The 22477-nt window shown below is 41.7% G+C and overlaps 1 protein-coding gene and 1 pseudogene across 2 annotated transcripts in view; both read right to left on the reverse strand.

Moving 5' to 3' along the window:
* Window positions 1-22477, reverse strand: part of LOC147009145 (uncharacterized) — an 88117-nt gene that overhangs the window by 57088 nt on the left and 8552 nt on the right. The window contains exons 2-4 of one of the 2 annotated variants that reach the window (XM_085862807.1): window positions 10209-10362; window positions 7371-7433; window positions 1947-2009 (exon numbers count right to left, since the gene is read on the reverse strand). In XM_085862807.1, the coding sequence (XP_085718933.1) occupies window positions 1947-2009; window positions 7371-7433; window positions 10209-10356 (274 nt within the window). In that variant the 5' untranslated portion in view covers window positions 10357-10362. Of the gene's footprint in view, window positions 1-1946; window positions 2010-7370; window positions 7434-10208; window positions 10393-22477 lie in introns of both variants that reach the window. The other variant, XM_085862808.1, reaches the window with a different exon arrangement.
* Window positions 10385-21275, reverse strand: LOC147009146 (uncharacterized; annotated as a pseudogene).

A 22477-nucleotide genomic window follows, 5' to 3' on the forward strand; every position in this document is an offset into this window, starting at 1 on the left:
GAGAGAGATGGGGGCGAGAGAGAGAGATATGGGGGCGAGAGAGAGATATAGGGGCGAGAGAGAGATATATAGGGGCGAGAGAGAGATAGATATAGGGGCGAGAGAGAGATAGATATAGGGGCGAGAGAGAGAGATATAGGGGCGAGAGAGAGAGATATAGGGGCGAGAGAGAGATATAGGGGCGAGAGAGAGAGATATAGGGGCGAGAGAGAGAGATATGGGGGCGAGAGAGAGAGAGAGATATGGGGGCGAGAGAGAGAGAGAGAGATATGGGGGCGAGAGAGAGATATAGGGGCGAGAGAGAGATATATAGGGGCGAGAGAGAGATATATAGGGGCGAGAGAGTGAGATATATAGGGGCGAGAGAGTGAGATATATATAGGGGCGAGAGAGAGAGATATATATATATATAGGGGCGAGAGAGAGAGAGATATATATAGGCGCGAGAGAGAGATATATATATAGGGGCGAGAGAGAGAGAGATATATATAGGGGCGAGAGAGAGATATATATAGGGGCGAGAGAGGGAGATATATATAGGGGCGAGAGAGAGATATGGGGGCGAGAGAGAGAGATATATATATAGGGGCGAGAGAGAGATATAGAGAGAGAGAGAGATATATATAGGGGCGAGAGAGAGATATATAGGGCGAGAGAGAGAGAGATAGGGGCGAGAGAGAGAGATATAGAGAGAGAGAGAGAGAGATATATAGAGAGAGAGAGAGAGATATAGAGAGAGAGAGAGAGAGAGAGAGAGAGAGAGAGAGAGAGAGAGAGAGAGAGAGAGAGAGAGAGAGAGAGAGAGAGAGAGAGAGAGAGAGAGATAGGGGCGAGAGAGAGAGAGAGAGAGAGAGAGAGAGAGAGAGAGAGAGAGAGAGAGAGAGATAGGGGCGAGAGAGAGAGAGAGAGAGAGAGAGAGATATAGGGGCGAGAGAGAGAGAGAGAGAGAGAGAGAGAGAGAGAGAGAGAGAGAGAGAGAGAGAGAGAGAGAGAGAGAGAGAGAGAGAGAGAGAGAGAGAGAGAGAGAGAGAGAGAGAGAGAGAGAGAGAGAGAGAGAGAGAGAGAGAGAGAGAGAGAGAGATATATATATAGAGAGAGAGAGAGAGAGAGAGAGAGAGAGAGAGAGAGAGAGAGAGAGAGAGAGAGAGAGAGAGAGAGAGAGAGAGAGAGAGAGAGAGAGAGAGAGAGAGAGAGAGAGATATAGGGGCGAGAGAGAGAGAGAGAGAGAGAGAGATAGGGGCGAGAGAGAGAGAGAGAGAGAGAGAGAGAGAGAGAGAGAGAGAGAGAGAGAGAGAGAGAGAGAGAGAGAGAGAGAGAGAGAGAGAGAGAGAGAGAGAGAGAGAGAGAGAGAGAGAGAGAGAGAGAGAGAGAGAGAGAGAGAGAGAGAGAGAGAGAGAGAGAGAGAGAGAGAGAGAGAGAGAGAGAGAGAGAGAGAGAGAGAGAGAGAGAGAGAGAGATAGGGGCGAGAGAGAGAGAGAGAGAGAGAGAGAGAGAGAGAGAGAGAGAGAGAGAGAGAGAGAGAGAGAGAGAGAGAGAGAGAGAGAGAGAGAGAGATATAGGGGCGAGAGAGAGAGAGAGAGATATAGGGGCGAGAGAGAGAGAGAGAGAGAGAGAGAGAGAGAGAGAGAGAGAGAGAGAGAGAGAGAGAGAGAGAGAGAGAGAGAGAGAGAGAGAGAGAGAGAGAGAGAGAGAGAGAGAGAGAGAGAGAGAGAGAGAGAGAGAGGGCGAGAGAGAGAGAGAGAGAGAGAGAGAGAGAGCGAGAGAGAGAGAGAGAGAGAGAGAGAGAGATAGGGGCGAGAGAGATATAGGGAGAGGGAGAGGGAGAGGGAGAGGGAGAGGGAGAGGGAGAGGGAGAGGGGAAGGGAGAGGGAGAGGGAGAGAGAGCGCAAGCTCCCTCACATACAATGTATACTCAACAATGGGACAAGCATTGTTGTGGTTCAGACCTTTGTCTTGAAAGGACGATTCATCTATGAATTCAGACGTCACCTTCACTTCAACAATAAAACCTGAAACAAAACATCTCATTAGCACAGCACCAATCAAAGATAAAGTGTCTCCTCAATCTTTTCTGAGCATTCCCCCAGTGAGCTGCCTAAATGATTACAGACCAGTAGCGCTCACGTCCATCATCATGAAATCTTTCGAACGTCGTTTCACACAACCTGAAATCCGTTCTTCCTGCTTCCCTCATCCGTTTGCCTATCGCTGCAATGCATTAGTTGATGATGCCGTTTCACTCGCTCTCCATCACGTATTAAACCATCTCGACAAATGAATGCCAACCGATGCTCGGTTACTTTTATTCGATTTTAGATCTGCCTGCAATTTGCTATTTCACCTCATAAACGTAATTTGAGACTTGATGCACTTGGTTCTTGATGGTTTGATTTGTAATTGGATTTTGGATTTTCTTTTCGACACATCACGGATCCACAAAATTGATTCGAAAAATTTTCCAGACGATCACCTGAACCGGAGCACCTGAGTGTTGTGTTTTATCCCCTCTTTTATTTTCATTGTTCACTCATGATTGTGTCACATCATCTTACGAGTAACTGGTGGTGAAATTTGGAGACGACACGACCGTTGCTGGCCTGATTTTCAATACGATGAAAGTGATTACCGTAATGAAGTCGAAAAACTTGCGGAATGGTGTTCGCGAAACAATCTCGAACTTAACGTCGTGAAGACAAAGGAAATTATTGCTGACGTCCAGAAAAACAAAACTCTCATTCAACCATTTGCTGAAATTGAAATTGTCAATTCTTTTAAATTTTTACGGATAAATGTTGTTACGAATCTGGCAGCCATTTGCACACAACAGCCAGAGTCCCGGCAGTTCAGTTGTTTCGATAAGTATGTGTTTATAGTTAGGGTCCCGTCCCTATGTTTAATGGGTGATTAAGTGTATGTGCTGCGAGTTATTTTTTAGTTAGTATTTATCTACAACAACAACAACAACAACATTCGCTCCTGCCACCATCGGCCTTCCTCACGCGCATGCGTGCCGAGCACAGACGTGGGCGGGGCTTCCATCGCCTCAGATCGGAGCCCCGCTCCAAAAAAGGGCATGGAGTGTTTCCTCTGCCCAATGAGCGAAGGGCGAGCATCGCACGCGCGCCCCAGCCAATGGGAAGTCAGAACACCCAGGGAAAGAAGAATGTCTCGACTAAGCGACAAAGTAGAGGGAAGCGCCAAAATAGGGAGGACGTTTGTGCCGTAAATTGTTCATTTGGTCCGGCAGGCTTTGGTAATCCCCGCTCGGTTACGCCAGATCCGAGTCAGTAACAGTGAGTCGGTTCGGACAAAGTCGGCCGAGGGTGTGGCTTCCCCGGGAGTTAGACGACGGCGTGGGTACATTGGAATTAGACAATTAACCCTACCCCACGCGGTCAAAATATTGGCGTCCACGGTCCGCTAAGGGACCTGTGACCTTCGGAGTTATCCGAAGGTTACGACCTTCAATTCCTGTGTTCGGTGGGAGACGGCCCAACCGCTCCATCTCGCGGTCGTCCTCGCCACCGAACCTGGCACCACAACAATATTTCCCATGACCTGAAGTGTGAAATAAACACCAATGACTGTGTCAAAAGGCTCAGCAATGGTTGTTCTTTCTTCGAAGATTGAAAAATTGTTGGGGTTGGCCATCCTTTGTTCATCAGGTTCAATCTGGCAGTGATAGAGTGTCCTGACACTGTCTTTCACTGCCTGGTACGGCAGCTCGATGCGGGACGACCAATCCATACTCAACAGGATAGCAAAGACTTCTTGTAAAATTATTGGGTGCGATCTGCCTTCCATCAAGATCCTGTACTCCAGTGAAGTAGTGAAAAAGAGCGAAAGCTATCATCGGGAGATGAGTTCCACCCAGCGCATGACATTTTTTTTCTTTTACTTCTCCGTATGGGTGAACATCATCGTTCCATCAAGACCAACTCTAATCGCTCGCATGATAGCTTTCACCCCGCTGCAATTCGCACACTCCATGAATAAATATCTGAAGTTTTTTTGTGAGCATCTCATCACAATTAATCTATTTCATATTCAATGTCATTTTTTAATCACACACTGTCAAAGTACTCTCATTGTATGCGCATCATATACATATTGTTGTGGGGCAGGGTCTCGGTGGCGAGCACGACCGCTAGATGGAGCAGTAGAGTCGGCTCCACCGAACACCCGGGATTCAGGTCGTACCTTTCAGATAAATCCGAAAGTACGGGTCCCTTACAGAACCATGAATCGCCAATAATTTGACGGCGTGGAGTTGGGTTAATTGCCAACTTCAATATACCTAAGTATCCACGCGGCAAAACTACCGGGGAATTCACACCCTCGGCAGGCCTCGAGCGGAACGAGCCGTTACCGTGCTCGAACCGTGCGTAACCCGAGGTGATGGTTACCGAGGCCCATCGGTCCAAATGTACAACTACGGCAACGGCCTTCCTAATTCCCGTTCGCAGCGCGGAAAACCAATGGGAGAAAGGACAAGGATGAGCTGGGACATTCAACAAAAGGGGAATTTATTTTACAATAATCGGGGAGGGGAAGCACACAAAGAGTAGAGCTATCACGATTATAATAAATGCAATGTACAATGAGCAAAGAAAGCACTTACACAGCTGTTACTTCGAGACGGGGCACAAGGACACACACACGCACACACAAATGCCCAGAAAGAGATGGACCTAGTCAGCTCGGAGGGAAGACGGGCTGAGGGAAGAGAAGCTAGCTTGGACCTGTCCACCTCGTGTGGTTCTCAACGATCTTGGGGTAACGGGACTCGAACCCGCAACACGAGGCCGCTCCAAGCACCAGGTACGGAGCGTAGCGTCGGGCGTTGGCACGCTCCTCCGGCTCGCAGGCAGGCGACGCGAGATGATCTCCCGAGTTGAGATGGTCAACCGCCCGCAGCAATGCGCCAGACGAGACGCCTCGGATCCGCGCGATGCAGTCAGCCGCAGACCCGGACAGAGACGCGCACTCGAGCAGACTGGACGCAATTATTAGTTTCTTCTTCTTTGTCGCTTTTCTTTTTGGGGCCCGTCCGCTCCCATGGCCTGCTCCCATTGGGTGGACGGCGTGTCGCGGCTCCGCCTTCTTACCAAGGACCGCCCCGACTCTGGTCTGCTCGTCGCCCATTGGGCGGAAAACGACGCATACCCTTATTTGGCGCGCAGCTGAAGCAAAACGCTTTGTGACCATATTCGGTGCGAAATCCACACCGAAACGCACACCACCTGGGGCATGGAATTCCAGACACGCCCGCATGCCGGCGAGCGCGAGGATAATGTAAAATGTAAAAATTCTATCTCTAAAAATAACTTCACAGCGTACGTACATTTAATTCCCATGATACTTGGGACGGGACCCCAACTAGAAACACACAATTACCGATATAACTGAGCTATAAGGACTCTGGCTGTTGTGTGCAGTAAGCTTCCAAATTCGGAACAATATATGACAATAAACTCATAGTCATCATCATCATCAATGGAGCACAATTTGACGTCATGCTGTGCTGGATATTACTATTAACAGTTTCATCCGTGGGATTTTATTAAAACAGATCAACGGAATTAACCAGACAGGGCCGACACACTGAAGGCATTGACTGCATCTCCACAGAGCCTATCAGAAGGTCGCGGCACTGTTATCCATCATTTTTGAAGGTACGGTAAAACCATTGAATTACAACTGAGTTTATTGTGGTATATTACAGTAATAAATAATTAAGTACACTTGTGCCTGAAATGTGGTACACCACACCTACGCTCAGAGAACAATGATTTTTCAGTGTTTGTGTTTTTACAACCACAGGTAGTCATCAGCGAAATGGAAGTTACAGCCTAAAGGCCCAGGTTTGAAGTTTCACCACCGACAAAACATAAATATTCAGGACATCCTGGAAAATGTTCAGAATCCACATCAACATTATCACTGTTCAAAATGTGATTGGTATTCCTCATTTGTATAAACTCAGGTAAACAGGAATTGAGGAATGAATAACATGGCTGGGATTTTCATTCACAATATTTAATGTCAGACTTGATGGATATTTGCACTTTGGGAGAAATAACTAGAAGGGCACTCTGTAGAGCGCATATCTCCGCCACGCAATGCCTGGTCCATGAGAACATATCTGGCCCAATACATGTTTGAAATATCATTCTATATATCGTTTTTGGCCCTCTCTCTCAATGCTGAAGAATCACTTTATTAATTATCAGATGCGGATCCAGATTCGGATCTTCACCGGAATTGAATCAATTCTTGCTTGCCGCCACACGCCCGGCATGTCCACCAAGTTTCGTTCCAATCCGTCCACCACTTTTTGAGATATCGTGCTATATATCCTTTTTTCTTCACCATCATCAATGGTGAAGAATCACTGAAAAAAAATTCTCGTAGTCTGATCTGGATCCAGATCCTCAACAAAATCTAATCAGTTTGTCATTGTCACACACCCAACCTGTCCACAAAATTTCATTCGGATCTGTCAACAACTTTTTGAGATATCCTGTACAAAAACAAACAGACAGACAGAAAGGGGGTGAAAACATAACCTTCACCTTCGGTGGCGGAGGTAACACGTTCCGGATATACAGGTAACCTTCACCATATACGGGTTCGGAATTCACAATTTCAGCTATTCGCAGGTCGCAACACCCCATTTTTCTGGCTGCGGTGCAGTACTACTTGCTATATACTTAAGTACATTTGCATTTTCGGCATAGTTGGTGTGGAGACACATTTACGGGTTCGCCATTCACACTTTTGGCATAGTCGGCATGTAGACACTCGTTTTACAAACATAAAGCAGTCACTCCATGAAGTCAAGCTGTCAACCATCAATGTTAGTCGTGGAAGGAGGCAGTCAACCTTTTTTTCTTGTTTCCTGATCTGTGGACGATGAATTTAGGATGATTGTGTGAATCCCCACCATGCTCATCTGTCACCTCTACCTCCCCCTCTGTGTGGTCTCTTGATGACCCTCCAGAACAACACTGAACCTGCACCCACCCCCCCCTTCCACCCACTTCCCACTCCTCCCCAGCCAACACCATCATTGTCATACTTCATCATCATTAAAGTTGAGTATATTTTGCACAGTGCAGCAAATAAATATAATCACGTTTTTTACACTTTTACATCATTCTTCTTGTCAAAACATCTGGTTATTTTTGTGTGTCAGGAACTTATCCCCCTTTTTCCATAAGCTCTTGGTTTCAGTATTCACGGTGTCTGCATCTGCGGTGATATAAGGAACGTATCCCCCATTAATAGCGAGGGTTTCCTGGTACTGTGGCAAATTTAACTCTGGGTTGTAACATTATTATCATAAACAATGCATTTGTGGTTCAAACCTTCGTCTTGATGGAATGAATCATCGACAAACTCTGACTTCACCTTCACTTTCACAATGAAACCTGAAACAAAAACAATCCATTTATAATCCAAACTCTGAAATTTTAAACTAAATGTTCCAACAAAAATCCTCGATCACAATAAATTGTCAATATATTTTCTGGCGTTTGCGTCTGTCTATCTTTTGTTTCGGGAGTCTCTGTTTTCGTGGTCTTGTGCCTTCGCTGTAAATAAACCTGTTATCCCCTCAGAGCACGTTTCATGTAAAATGCGTACGTGAGAAATCATATAAATTTGCCTCCATTTGGGTAAATTCCTGGGAAAGGTTTTTAAATTTTAAACTGGTAACAATCACCTTAAAAATACCGGAGGAATTAACTATTCTGACCGGGCCACTCGAGGGGGCATTTCCGCTCCGGTCCCTGATTTGGCTGATCCTTTGGGAGAATTAAATTACAAAACTCCCACCATGGACGGGTCGGTGTTTGAAGACCCGTTGACGCAACATTATAAAAATGAAAAATGCAAATACAGTGTTAAAACATTTTGTGGTCTGCCAACGCCGTTTTGGCCTGAAAGAGCAGGTTTTGGGTCGCTGATGACTTCGCGTGATTCGAAGGTTGTAAGCACATTAATAAACGTGGGGTATTTATTTTCTTACATTTGAAACTCAAAATATGCTAAAATTAACTTTTAAGTCGAAACTTTTGTCAGTGATCGAAAAAGTCTGGAAGTTACCGAAGATGCTATGACGTCACGTTCTCTGAAAACTTCGTGAACATTCGGAAACAGCGTGTGAACAATGGCGAGATGTGAATCGGAGAACGATTTCAGCGGCGATGAAATTGAGTGTTTTCATTCCGATATTGCCGAGGATGAGTCGGAGGATGATGGGAATTTATACTATGGAGTTTCTGGCCCTGAGCCATATAAATTTGAGCCACTTGCAAGTGCCAGAAAACGGCCTATTTCGTGTACAAGTGGCAGGACTGACTGTCCCGCAGTTCACACTCACAGACTCCGCCAGACAGATTGGTTTGTAGATTTTCATTTTCTTGTTCGATGCATAAAATAATGTAAAGTTTGATTCATCTATGACTTGAAATAATAATTTTTAACCTTCTTGTCACTCAAAAGTCAGAAATAGAATGAATCAATAATGGACCCAAATATATTATACACCGAAGCCTTGGCGTTGAAGACTTTCTGACAGCTGAGCTTGACCCCAGTGAAACTAAACTGTTAGAACAAATCACAACTTTCAAGAGACTGTTGTGGCATATAAATACCAAAACATGTTTAGCCTCATTGGGAAATATTCTACAAAATTTAGAAAAAATGTGCATGATGATGTACAAATATCCAAATAACTTTGTTCTACAATAATTCAAAATAAAAAAGGATAATATAGACAGTTGCAAGCTCAAAAAAAAAGCGAGAGAACGGCCTGCTGAACTGGACACTTCTCCAATGAGCGAGTGAGTGTCCGCTTTGTTTTGGAGAACGTGATGTCAACATCCATATATGGGCACGCGGCTGTTTTTTTCAACAGCCTCGAGAAATAACAACTTCGGAGTTAAATTTCATTAATTTTCCCAATAGTTAGGCAACCACAATAGCTTGCATCGAACTATTTAATGCACATATAATCATGTTGATAAATTTTCAGAACATGTTTGGTGACCCGCAACCTGTTCTTTAATATACGAGTCATTGCACGTTTGAGGATTTTGGAGAAATTAATCGTGATGATCGTGTCTCTCGTGGTTCAAATGATAGTATCGCAGATTAACGTCAGATTGTATGTCGTGCAGTTCAAGCATCAATTCTTGCAAACAACTCCGATTGTCAAGTCCATTCAGACGCTCCTTTGTAGATCGAGCTGTATCCAAAATAAGGAACCTGGCAAATTGTGGTTGCTCATCCACGTGTGATGGACGTAATGGACCACAGCGATGATCAATTTGACCGTGGATTTTGAAATAGTATGGTCCATTTCCTGGAGGACATAAGATCTGAGCACCCATTCATGGAAAAGCGAAAGCCGAATTGTAGCTTCAGATATCGTCTCGGAAGTTGTGACATTTTCCATCATTACCTTGATAAAGTTGTAGTCGAGCAGGTACGGCAAACAGCGGAGGTAAATGGACTTTCCTCTTGGAGCAACAAAGTGTAAATCCATCCCCTTTCCTCGGTGATACATTTGTGAAACTTATGAAAGTGTTCACAATTTCCTTTCCTCTGCATTATGAAAACGTGCCTTCTTTGGATGCTGTTATAATAGACCACTGCTGCGATCACTCCGAACAAAACATGCATTACCTCATTTTCTTTTCAGGAGTTGTAATCAAAATGAACTGTGTTTCTACAAAAGGCAACTATGATAAAAACTTGATGATAGAAGAATATGGAGCTTCAGAGCTATGCCGAGCGAACAAAACGAGATTTCGAAGCCCCTCCCTGAATTGGGAAGCTCGTCCCCAAACGGAAAGATAGACTGGCGGAGATTATATAGAGAAACAGAACAGAATATAGATTATATAGATGGAGAACATAGAAATTGAGAGATAGATTAGATGAAGAGACTGGCAAGGGACAGAGATGTATGGAGAAAACTACGAGCCAAGTTACTACCTCTCGACATGGTGATTATGATAATGATTATCATTATTATAATTATTATGACAAGGTAAGGCTCTGGACCACTATTACCTCAGTTTACCCCAACTCAGACCATTCCCCATTTAAATGAGTTCCTCAAAATCGTGCACAGCACGGACCGACACAGACTCGGCACGGTCACAGGAAGAGCAAGGTGCGGAGGGAGCGGCACATACCGGGTTCTGACTCCTCCTCATGTGGACCGACCCTGGAGCTGCGGTTTGCGGAAGAACATCCAGGAACGACCAGGTTTTCTCCATCAGAGCCGCTCGTCGATCCCGGAGGGTTGGTTCGGTGATCTTCACCGGAGAGATCTCGGTTCATAGCGCACTGCAGGGTAGCGTGTAGTACATTACGGTACTGTAAGGTAGAGTGTAGTAAAGTAAGAGACTATGAGGTAGCGTGTTGTAAAGTAGGGTACTGCAAGGTAGCATGTAGTAAAGTACAGTAATGTAAGGTAGAGTGTCGTAAAGTAAGGGACTATGAGGTAGCGTGTTGTAAAGTATGGTACTGCAAGGTAGCATGTAGTAAAGTACGGTACTGTAAGGTAGAGTGTAGTAAAGTAAGGGACTATGACATAGCATGTTGTAAAGTAGGGTACTGCAAGGTAGCATGTAGTAAAGTACAGTACTGTAAGGTAGAGTGTAATAAAGTAAGGGACTATGAGGTAGCGTGTTGTAAAGTACGGTACTCTAAGGTTGAGTGTAGTACTGTAAGGTAGGGTGTAGTAAAGTAAGGGACTATGAGGTAGCATGTCGTAAAGTACGGTACTGCAAGGTAGCATGTAATAAAGTACAGTGCGCTATAATGGTAGTGTGTAGTAATGCAAGGTAGAGTTCAGTAAAGTATGGTGCTTGTAGAAACGTAGTGTGTAGTAAAGTACGGTACTGTAAGATAGAGTTTAGTAAATTACGGCACTGTAAAGTGGAGTTTAGTAAAGTAAGGGACTATGAGGTAGCGTGTTGTAAAGTACAGTACTGTAAGGTAGCATGTAGTAAAGTACGGTACTGTAAGGTAGAGTGTAGTAGAGTAAGGGACTATGAGATAGCGTGTTGTAAAGTAGGGTACTGCAAGGTAGCATGGAGTAAAGTACAGTACTGTAAGGTAGAGTGTAGTAAAGTAAGGGACTATGAGGTAGCGTGTTGTAAAGTACGGTACTGCAAGGTAGCATGTAGTAAAGTACGGTACTGTCGGGTAGAGTGTAGTACTGTAAGGTAGAGTGTAGTAAAGTAAGGGACTATGAGGTAGCATGTAGTAAAGTACGGTGCGCTATAATGGTAGCGTGTAGTAATGCAAGGTAGAGTTCAGTAAACTATGGTGCTTGTAGAAAGGTAGTGTGTAGTAAAGTACGGTACTGTAAGGTAGAGTTTAGTAAATTACGGTACTGTAAGGTAGAGTTTAGTAAAGTAAGGGACTATGAGGTAGCGTGTTGTAAAGTACGGTACTGCAAGGTAGCATGTAGTAAAGTACGGTACTGTAAGGTAGAGTGTAGCAGAGTAAGGGACTACGAGATAGCATGTTGTAAAGTAGGGTACTGCAAGGTAGCATGTAGTAAAGTACAGTACTGTAAGGTAGAGTGTAGTAAAGTACGGTACTGTATGGTACAGTGTTGTCAAATACGACACTGTAAGGTACAGTGTAGTAAAGTATGGTAATGTAAGGTGCAGTAGAGTAAAGTAAGGTACTGTATAAAGGTAGGGTGGTGTACAGTAAGGTACTCGAAAGTAGAGTGTATTGAAGTAAGGTACTGTAAGTCAGGTGTAGTAAAGTAAGGTATTGTAAAGTAGGATACTGTAAAGTAGAGTGTAGTAAAGTACAGTACTGTAAGGTGGAGAATAGTAAAGTACAGTACTGTAAGGTAGAGTTTAGTAAATTACGGTACTGAAAGGTAGGGTTTATAAAGTAAGGGACTATGAGGTAGCGTGTTGTAAAGTACGTTACTGCAAGGCAGCACATAGTAAAGTACTGTGCTCTATAATGGTAGCATGTAGTAATACAAGGTAGAGTCCAGTAAAGTATGGTGCTGTAGAAAGGTCGTGTGTAGTAAAGTACAGCACTGTAAGGTAGAGTTTAGTAAATTAAAAACTGTAAGGTAGAGTGTAGTGAAGTACAGTACTGTAAGGTGGAGTGTAGTAAAGTACTGTACTGTAAGGTGGAGTATAGTAAAGTACAGTACTGTAAGGTACAGTGTAGTCAAATATGATACTGTAAGGTGCAGTGTAGTAAAGTATGGTAATGTAAGGTGCAGTGTGGTGAAGTATGGTGATGTAAGGTGCAGTGTAGTAAAGTAAGTTACTGTATAAAGGTAGAGTGAAGTAAAGTAAGGTAGAGTGCAGTAAAGTAAGATACTGTATAAAGGTAGAGTGTAGTATCGTAAGGTACTGTAGAGTAGGGTGTAGTAAAGTAAGGTACTGTAAAAGTAGGTGTAGTAAAGTAGGGTAGAGTGTAGTAAAGTAAGGTACTGCAAAGTAGAGTGTAATAAAGTAAGGTACTGTAAGGTAGAGTGTAGTAAAGTATGTACTGTAAAGTAGAGTAGTAAATTAAAGCACTGTAAAGTAGAGTAGTAAATTAAGGCACTGTAAAGTAGAGTGTAGTAAAGTAAGGAACTGTAATGTAGAGTGTAGTAATGCAAGGTACTGTAAAGTAGAGTATAGTGAAGTAAAAACTGTAAGGTAGAGTGTAGTAAAGTACGGTACTGTAAGGTAGAGTTTAGTAAAGTAAAAACTGTAAGGTAGAGTGTAGTGTGGGGGAAAAATTTATATTAATGTATTTTAAATTGTAACAAATGGAGTTTCAGAAATGTAACTTTTATGCTGCAAATTGAATTGGCTGTCATTTCTGGCCAAAAGAGTTTTGCCCTAAATGATAAGAAATGTGTTGTTCTGGAGCAGAGTGACCGAGCTGATAAATGAACCTTTGCTTAGAAAATGTACAAAGTGGCTTTTTGTCTAAAGGACACGTCTACAGTCTGGGTGAATATCCCCCAACCTCTCTCTCATGGAAGTATAAAATATTTTTAAAGGCACATTGTTCTCAGTACGAGCACGTGAGGAAGTATAGTTTCTCAGTGGCTCGTACTCCTTGGAACTTACCAAGTACCAAGTTAGAATAAAACTCTCTGATGTAATGTAGAAGTGAATTGAATCGGGTTGGTCTAACTGTTAACTAAAATAAGAATAAATGAAATAGAACCAAATAATATTGCAATCAAATGGGGATTCTTAAGTTCATTGTACAAAGGTGAGAAGTGTATGGTGTATAATTAGGAAATAAATTGTTTCACAAGGAAGGACTTGTGTGGACATCAGTTTTATCAGTGTCGATAGGGTTTTTTGTAGGGTTTTATAATCAAATCGGACAAACGTTAAACTCTGTCTGAAGTCAAATAGGATTCCACAATCGACCAGTTAGAACCCTTCAGGAGGACAACGATCACAACAAGGTGGGTTTAAAAAATCCACATCAGTAGTAAAGTACAGTACTGCAATGTGGAGTGTAGTAAAGTATGATATGTAAGGTACCGTGTAGTAAAGTACAGTACTGTAAGGTGGAGCGCAGTAAAGTACAGTACTGTAAAGTCGGGTGTAGTAAAGTAAGGTACTGTAAGGTAGTGTAGTAAAGTATGTACTGTAAAGTAGAGTAGTAAATTAAGGCACTGTAAAGTAGATGTGTAGTAATGTAAGGTACGGTAAAGTAGGGTGTAGTAAAGTAAGGTACTGTAAAGTAAGGTACTGTAAATTAGGGTATAGTAAAGTAAGGTACTGTAAATTAGGGTGTAGTAAAGTAAGGTACTGTAAGGTAGGGTGTAGTAAAGTATGTACTGCAAAGTAGAGTGTAGTAAATGAAGGTACTGTAATGTAGAGTGTAGTAATGCAAGGTACTGTAAAGTAGAGTCTAGTAAAGTAAAAATTGTAAGGTAGAGTGTAGTAAAGTACGGTGCTCTAAGGTGGAGTTTAGTAAAGTACAAACTGTAAGGTAGAGTGTCGTAAAGTACAGTACTGCAATGTGGAGTGTAGTAAAGTACGGTATGTAAGGTAGCGTGGAGTAAAGTACAGTACTGTAAGGTGGAGTGTGGTAAAGTACAGTACTGTTAGATAGAGTTTAGTAGAGTAAAAACTGTAAGGTAGAGTGTAGTAAAGTGCATTACTGTAAGGTAGAGTTTCGAAAAGTATGGTAATGTAAGGTAGAGTCTTGTGAAGTATGGTAATGTAAGGTGCAGTGTAGTAAAGTATGGTAATGCAAGGTAGAGTCCAGTAAAGTATAGTGCCGTAGAAAGGTAGTGTGTAGTAAATTACAGAACTGTAAGGTAGAGTTTAGTAAAGTAAAAACTGTAAGTTGGTGTAGTAAAGTATGGTAATATAAGGTAGAGTCTTGTAAAGTATGGTAATGTAAGGTGCAGTATAGTAAAGTATGGTAATGTAAGGTAGAGTCTTGTAAAGTATAGTAATGTAAGGTGCAGTGCAGTAAAGTACGGAATGTAAGGTTGCTTGTAGTCAAGTACAGTACTGCAAGATAGAGTTTAGTAAAGTAAAAACTGTAAGGTAGAGTGTAGTAAAGTGCAGTACTGTAAGGTAGAGTTTCGTAAAGTATGGTAATGTAAGGTCGAGTCCAGTAAAGTATGGTAATGTAAGGTCGAGTCCAGTAAAGTATGGTAATGTAAGGTGCAGTGTATTAAAGTATGGTAATGTAAGGTGCAGTGTCGTAAAGTATGGTAATGTAAGGTGCAGTGTCGTAAAGTATGGTAATGTAAGGTGCAGTGTGGTAGAGTATGGTAATGTAAGGTGCAGTGTGGTGAAGTATGGTCATGTAAGGTGCAGTGTAGTAAAGTATGGAATGTAAGGTGCAGTGTGGTGAAGTATGGTAATGTAAGGTGCAGTGTGGTGAAGTATGGTCATGTAAGGTGCAGTGTAGTAAAGTATGGTAATGTAAGGTGCAGTGTGGTGAAGTATGGTAATGTAAGGTGCAGTGTACTAAAGTATGGTAATGTAAGGTACAGTGTAGTAAAGTATGGTAATGTAAGGTGCAGTGTGGTGAAGTATGGTAATGTAAGGTGCAGTGTAATAAAGTATGGCAATGTAAGGTGCAGTGTAGTAAAGTATGGAAATTTAAGGTGCAGTGTGGTGAAGTATGGTAATGTAAGGTGCAGTGTGGTGAAGTATGGTAATGTAAGGTGCAGTGTAGTAAAGTATGGTCATGTAAGGTGCAGTGTAGTAAAGTATGGTAATGTAAGGTGCAGTGTGGTGAAGTATGGTAATGTAAGGTGCAGTGTACTAAAGTATGGCAATGTAAGGTGCAGTGTAGGAAAGTATGGAAATTTAAGGTGCAGTGTGGTGAAGTATGGTAATGTAAGGTGCAGTGTGGTGAAGTATGGTAATGTAAGGTGCAGTGTAGTAAAGTATGGTAATGTAATGTGCAGTGTGGTGAAGTATGGTAATGTAAGGTGCAGCGTGGTAAAGTATGGTAATGTAAGGTGCAGTGTGGTGAAGTATGATAATGTAAGGTGCAGTGTAGTAAACTATGGTAATGTAAGGTGCAGTGTGGTGAAGTATGGTAATGTAAGGTGCAGTGTAGTAAAGTATGGTTATGTAAGGTGCAGTGTGGTGAAGTATGGTAATGTAAGGTGCAGTGTAGTAAAGTATGGTAATGTAAGGTGCAGTGTGGTGAAGTATGGTAATGTAAGGTGCAGTGTAGTAAGGTATGGTAATGTAAGGTGCAGTGTAGTAAAGTATGGTTATGTAAGGTGCAGTGTGGTGAAGTATGGTAATGTAAGGTGCAGTGTAGTAAAGTATGGTAATGTAAGGTGCAGTGTAGTAAAGTATGGTAATGTAAGGTACAGTGTAGTAAAGTATGGTAATGTAAGGTGCAGTGTGGTGAAGTATGATAATGTAAGGTGCAGTGTACTAAAGTATGGCAATGTAAGGTGCAGTGTAGTAAAGTATGGAAATTTAAGGTGCAGTGTGGTGAAGTATGGTAATGTAAGGTGCAGTGTGGTGAAGTATGGTAATGTAAGGTGCAGTGTAGTAAAGTATGGTTATGTAAGGTGCAGTGTAGTAAAGTATGGTTATGTAAGGTGCAGTGTGGTGAAGTATGGTAATGTAAGGTGCAGTGTATCAAGGTATGGTAATGTAAGGTGCAGTGTAGTAAAGTATGGTTATGTAAGGTGCAGTGTGGTGAAGTATGGTAATATAAGGTGCAGTGTAGTAAAGTATGGTAATGTAAGGTGCAGTGTAGTAAAGTATGGTAATGTAAGGTGCAGTGCAGTAAAGTATGGTAATGTAAGGTACAGTGTAGTAAAGTATGGTAATGTAAGGTGCAGTGTGGTGAAGTATGATAATGTAAGGTGCAGTGTACTAAAGTATGGCAATGTAAGGTGCAGTGTAGTAAAGTATGGAAATTTAAGGTGCAGTGTGGTGAAGTATGGTAATGTAAGGTGCAGTGTAGTAAAGTATGGTTATGTAAGGTGCAGTGTGGTGAAGTATGGTAATGTAAGGTGCAGCGTGGTGAAGTATGGTTATGTAAGGTGCAGTGTGGTGAAGTATGGTAATGTAAGGTGCAGTGTGGTAGAGTATGGTAATGTAAGGTGCAATGTGGTGAAGTATGGTCATGTAAGGTGCAGTGTAGTAAAGTATGGTAATGTAAGGTGCAGTGTGGTGAAGTATGGTAATGTAAGGTGCAGTGTACTAAAGTATGGCAATGTAAGGTGCAGTGTAGTAAAGTATGGAAATTTAAGGTGCAGTGTGGTGAAGTATGGTAATGTAAGGTGCAGTGTGGTGAAGTATGGTAATGTAAGGTGCAGTGTAGTAAAGTATGGTTATGTAAGGTGCAGTGTGGTGAAGTATGGTAATGTAAGGTGCAGTGTAGCAAGGTATGGTAATGTAAGGTGCAGTGTAGTAAAGTATGGTTATGTAAGGTGCAGTGTGGTGAAGTATGGTAATGTAAGGTGCAGTGTAGTAAAGTATGGTAATGTAAGGTGCAGTGTAGTAAAGTATGGTAATGTAAGGTGCAGTGCAGTAAAGTATGGTAATGTAAGGTACAGTGTAGTAAAGTATGGTAATGTAAGGTGCAGTGTGGTGAAGTATGATAATGTAAGGTGCAGTGTACTAAAGTATGGCAATGTAAGGTGCAGTGTAGTAAAGTATGGAAATTTAAGGTGCAGTGTGGTGAAGTATGGTAATGTAAGGTGCAGTGTGGTGAAGTATGGTAATGTAAGGTGCAGTGTAGTAAAGTATGGTTATGTAAGGTGCAGTGTGGTGAAGTATGGTAATGTAAGGTGCAGCGTGGTGAAGTATGGTTATGTAAGGTGCAGTGTGGTGAAGTATGGTAATGTAAGGTGCAGTGTGGTAGAGTATGGTAATGTAAGGTGCAGTGTGGTGAAGTATGGTCATGTAAGGTGCAGTGTAGTAAAGTATGGTAATGTAAGGTGCAGTGTGGTGAAGTATGGTAATGTAAGGTGCAGTGTACTAAAGTATGGCAATGTAAGGTGCAGTGTAGTAAAGTATGGAAATTTAAGGTGCAGTGTGGTGAAGTATGGTAATGTAAGGTGCAGTGTGGTGAAGTATGGTAATGTAAGGTGCAGTGTAGTAAAGTATGGTTATGTAAGGTGCAGTGTGGTGAAGTATGGTAATGTAAGGTGCAGCGTGGTAAAGTATGGTAATGTAAGCTGCAGTGTGGTGAAGTATGATAATGTAAGGTGCAGTGTAGTAAACTATGGTAATGTAAGGTGCAGTGTGGTGAAGTATGGTAATGTAAGGTGCAGTGTAGTAAAGTATGGTTATGTAAGGTGCAGTGTAGTAAGGTATGGTTATGTAAGGTGCAGTGTAGTAAAGAAAGGTACTGTATGAAGGTAGAGTGTAGTAATGCAAGGTACTGTAAAGTAGAGTGTAGTAAAGTATGGTTATGTAAGGTGCAGTGTGGTGAAGTATGGTAATGTAAGGTGCAGTGTAGTAAAGTATGGTAATGTAATGTGCAGTGCAGTAAAGTATGGTAATGTAAGGTACAGTGTAGTAAAGTATGGTAATGTAAGGTGCAGTGTGGTGAAGTATGATAATGTCAGGTGCAGTGTAGTAAAGTATGGTAATGTAAGGTGCAGTGTAGTAAAGTATGGTAAATGTAAGGTGCAGTGTGGTGAAGTATGGTAATGTAAGGTGCAGTGTACTAAAGTATGGTAATGTAAGGTGCAGTGTACTAAAGTATGGCAATGTAAGGTGCAGTGTAGTAAAGTATGGTAATGTAAGGTGCAGTGTGGTGAATTATGGTAATGTAAGTTGCAGTGTAGTAAAGTATGGTAATGTAAGGTGCAGTGTAGTAAAGTATGGTTATGTAAGGTGCAGTGTGGTGAAGTATGATAATGTCAGGTGCAGTGTAGTAAAGTATGGTAATGTAAGGTGCAGTGCAGTAAAGTATGGTAATGTAAGGTACAGTGTAGTAAAGTATGGTAATTTAAGGTGCAGTGTGGTGAAGTATGATAATGTCAGGTGCAGTGTAGTAAAGTATGGTAATGTAAGGTACTGTATGAAGCTAGAGTGTAGTAATGCAAGGTACTGTAAAGTAGAGTGTAGTAAAGTATGGTTATGTAAGGTGCAGTGTGGTGAAGTATGGTAATGTAAGGTGCAGTGTAGTAAAGTATGGTAATGTAAGGTGCAGTGCAGTAAAGTATGGTAATGTAAGGTACAGTGTAGTAAAGTATGGTAATGTAAGGTGCAGTGTGGTGAAGTATGATAATGTCAGGTGCAGTGTAGTAAAGTATGGTAATGTAAGGTGCAGTGTGGTGAAGTATGATAATGTAAGGTGCAGTGTAGTAAAGTATGGTAATGTAAGGTGCAGTGTGGTGAAGTATGATAATGTAAGGTGCAGTGTAGTAAAGTATGGTAATGTAAGGTGCAGTGTGGTGAAGTATGATAATGTCAGGTGCAGTGTAGTAAAGTATGGTAATGTAAGGTGCAGTGTGGTGAAGTATGATAATGTAAGGTGCAGTGTAGTAAAGTATGGTAATGTAAGGTGCAGTGTGGTGAAGTATGGTAATGTAAGGTGCAGTGTAGTAAAGTATGGTAATGCAAGGTGCAGTGTGGTGAAGTATGATAATGTCAGGTGCAGTGTAGTAAAGTATGGTAATGTAAGGTGCAGTGTGGTGAAGTATGATAATGTAAGGTGCAGTGTAGTAAAGTATGGTAATGTAAGGTGCAGTGTAGTAAAGTATGGTAATGTAAGGTGCAGTGTGGTGAAGTATGGTAATGTAAGGTGCAGTGTACTAAAGTATGGTAAGGTAAGGTGCAGTGTACTAAAGTATGGCAATGTAAAGTGCAGTGTAGTAAAGTATGGAAATTTAAGGTGCGGTGTGGTGAAGTATGGTAATGTAAGGTGCAGTGTGGTGAAGTATGGTAATGTAAGGTGCAGTGTAGTAAAGTATGGTTATGTAAGGTGCAGTGTGGTGAAGTATGGTAATGTAAGGTGCAGGGTGGTAAAGTATGGTAATGTAAGGTGCAGTGTGGTGAAGTATGATAATGTAAGGTGCAGTGTCGTAAACTATGGTAATGTAAGGTGCAGTGTGGTGAAGTATGGTAATGTAAGGTGCAGTGTAGTAAAGTATGGTTATGTAAGGTGCAGTGTGGTGAAGTATGGTAATGTAAGGTGCAGTGTAGTAAAGTATGGTAATGTAAGGTGCAGTGTGGTGAAGTATGATAATGTCAGGTGCAGTGTAGTAAAGTATGGTAATGTAAGGTGCAGTGCAGTAAAGTATGGTAATGTAAGGTACAGTGTAGTAAAGTATGGTAATGTAAGGTGCAGTGTGGTGAAGTATGATAATGTCAGGTGCAGTGTAGTAAAGTATGGTTATGTAAGGTGCAGTGTGGTGAAGTATGGTAATGTAAGGTGCAGTGTAGTAAAGTATGGTTATGTAAGGTGCAGTGTGGTGAAGTATGGTAATGTAAGGTGCAGTGTAGTAAAGTATGGTTATGTAAGGTGCAGTGCAGTGAAGTATGGTAATGTAAGGTACAGTGTAGTAAAGTATGGTAATGTAAGGTACAGTGTAGTAAAGTATGGTTATGTAAGGTGCAGTGTGGTGAAGTATGGTAATGTAAGGTGGAGTGTAGTAAAGTATGGTAATGTAAGGTTCAGTGTGGTGAAGTATGATAATGTCAGGTGCAGTGTAGTAAAGTATGGTAATGTAAGGTGCAGTGCAGTAAAGTATGGTAATGTAAGGTGCAGTGTGGTGAAGTATGGTAATGTAAGGTGCAGTGTGGTGAAGTATGGTAATGTAAGGTGCAGTGTAGTAAAGTATGGTAATGTAAGGTGCAGTGTAGTAAAGTATGGTAATGTAAGGTGCAGTGTAGTAAAGTATGGTTATGTAAGGTGCAGTGTGGTGAAGTATGATAATGTCAGGTGCAGTGTAGTAAAGTATGGTAATGTAAGGTGCAGTGCAGTAAAGTATGGTAATGTAAGGTACAGTGTAGTAAAGTATGGTAATGTAAGGTGCAGTGTAGTAAAGTATGGTTATGTAAGGTGCAGTGTGGTGAAGTATGGTAATGTAAGGTGCAGTGTAGTAAAGTATGGTAATGTAAGGTGCAGTGCAGTAAAGTATGGTAATGTAAGGTGCAGTGTAGTAAAGTATGGTAATGTAAGGTGCAGTGCAGTAAAGTATGGTAATGTAAGGTACAGTGTAGTAAAGTATGGTAATGTAAGGTGCAGTGTAGTAAAGTATGGTAATGTAAGGTGCAGTGTGGTGAAGTATGGTAATGTAAGGTGCAGTGTAGTAAAGTATGGTAATGTAAGGTGCAGTGTAGTAAAGTATGGTAATGTAAGGTGCAGTGTAGTAAAGTATGGTAATGTAAGGTGCAGTGTAGTAAAGTATGGTTATGTAAGGTGCAGTGTGGTGAAGTATGATAATGTCAGGTGCAGTGTAGTAAAGTATGGTAATGTAAGGTGCAGTGCAGTAAAGTATGGTAATGTAAGGTACAGTGCAGTAAAGTATGGTAATGTCAGGTGCAGTGTAGTAAAGTATGGTAATGTAAGGTGCAGTGCAGTAAAGTATGGTAATGTCAGGTGCAGTGTAGTAAAGTATGGTAATGTAAGGTACTGTATGAAGCTAGAGTGTAGTAATGCAAGGTACTGTAAAGTAGAGTGTAGTAAAGTATGGTTATGTAAGGTGCAGTGTGGTGAAGCATGGTAATGTAAGGTGCAGTGTAGTAAAGTATGGTAATGTAAGGTGCAGTGCAGTAAAGTATGGTAATGTAAGGTACAGTGTAGTAAAGTATGGTAATGTAAGGTGCAGTGTGGTGAAGTATGATAATGTCAGGTGCAGTGTAGTAAAGTATGGTAATGTAAGGTGCAGTGTAGTAAAGTATGGTAATGTAAGGTGCAGTGTGGTGAAGTATGGTAATGTAAGGTGCAGTGTACTAAAGTATGGTAAGGTAAGGTGCAGTGTACTAAAGTATGGCAATGTAAGGTGCAGTGTAGTAAAGTATGGAAATTTAAGGTGCAGTGTGGTGAAGTATGGTAATGTAAGGTGCAGTGTGGTGAAGTATGGTAATGTAAGGTGCAGTGTAGTAAAGTATGGTTATGTAAGGTGCAGTGTGGTGAAGTATGGTAATGTAAGGTGCAGGGTGGTAAAGTATGGTAATGTAAGGTGCAGTGTGGTGAAGTATGATAATGTAAGGTGCAGTGTGGTGAAGTATGGTAATGTAAGGTGCAGTGTACTAAAGTATGGTAAGGTAAGGTGCAGTGTACTAAAGTATGGCAATGTAAGGTGCAGTGTAGTAAAGTATGGAAATTTAAGGTGCAGTGTGGTGAAGTATGGTAATGTAAGGTGCAGTGTGGTGAAGTATGGTAATGTAAGGTGCAGTGTAGTAAAGTATGGTTATGTAAGGTGCAGTGTGGTGAAGTATGGTAATGTAAGGTGCAGGGTGGTAAAGTATGGTAATGTAAGGTGCAGTGTGGTGAAGTATGATAATGTAAGGTGCAGTGTAAGTAAACTATGGTAATGTAAGGTGCAGTGTGGTGAAGTATGGTAATGTAAGGTGCAGTGTAGTAAAGTATGGTTATGTAAGGTGCAGTGTGGTGAAGTATGGTAATGTAAGGTGCAGTGTAGTAAAGTATGGTAATGTAAGGTGCAGTGTGGTGAAGTATGATAATGTCAGGTGCAGTGTAGTAAAGTATGGTAATGTAAGGTGCAGTGCAGTAAAGTATGGTAATGTAAGGTACAGTGTAGTAAAGTATGGTAATGTAAGGTGCAGTGTGGTGAAGTATGATAATGTCAGGTGCAGTGTAGTAAAGTATGGTAATGTAAGGTGCAGTGTAGTAAAGTATGGTAATGTAAGGTGCAGTGTGGTGAAGTATGGTAATGTAAGGTGCAGTGTACTAAAGTATGGTAAGGTAAGGTGCAGTGTACTAAAGTATGGCAATGTAAGGTGCAGTGTAGTAAAGTATGGAAATTTAAGGTGCAGTGTGGTGA

Source organism: Eptatretus burgeri, chromosome 17 (assembly GCF_056783735.1).
Source record: "Eptatretus burgeri isolate ZD-2024b chromosome 17, Ebu_testis_v1, whole genome shotgun sequence".
Lineage (NCBI taxonomy): Eukaryota > Metazoa > Chordata > Myxini > Myxiniformes > Myxinidae > Eptatretus > Eptatretus burgeri.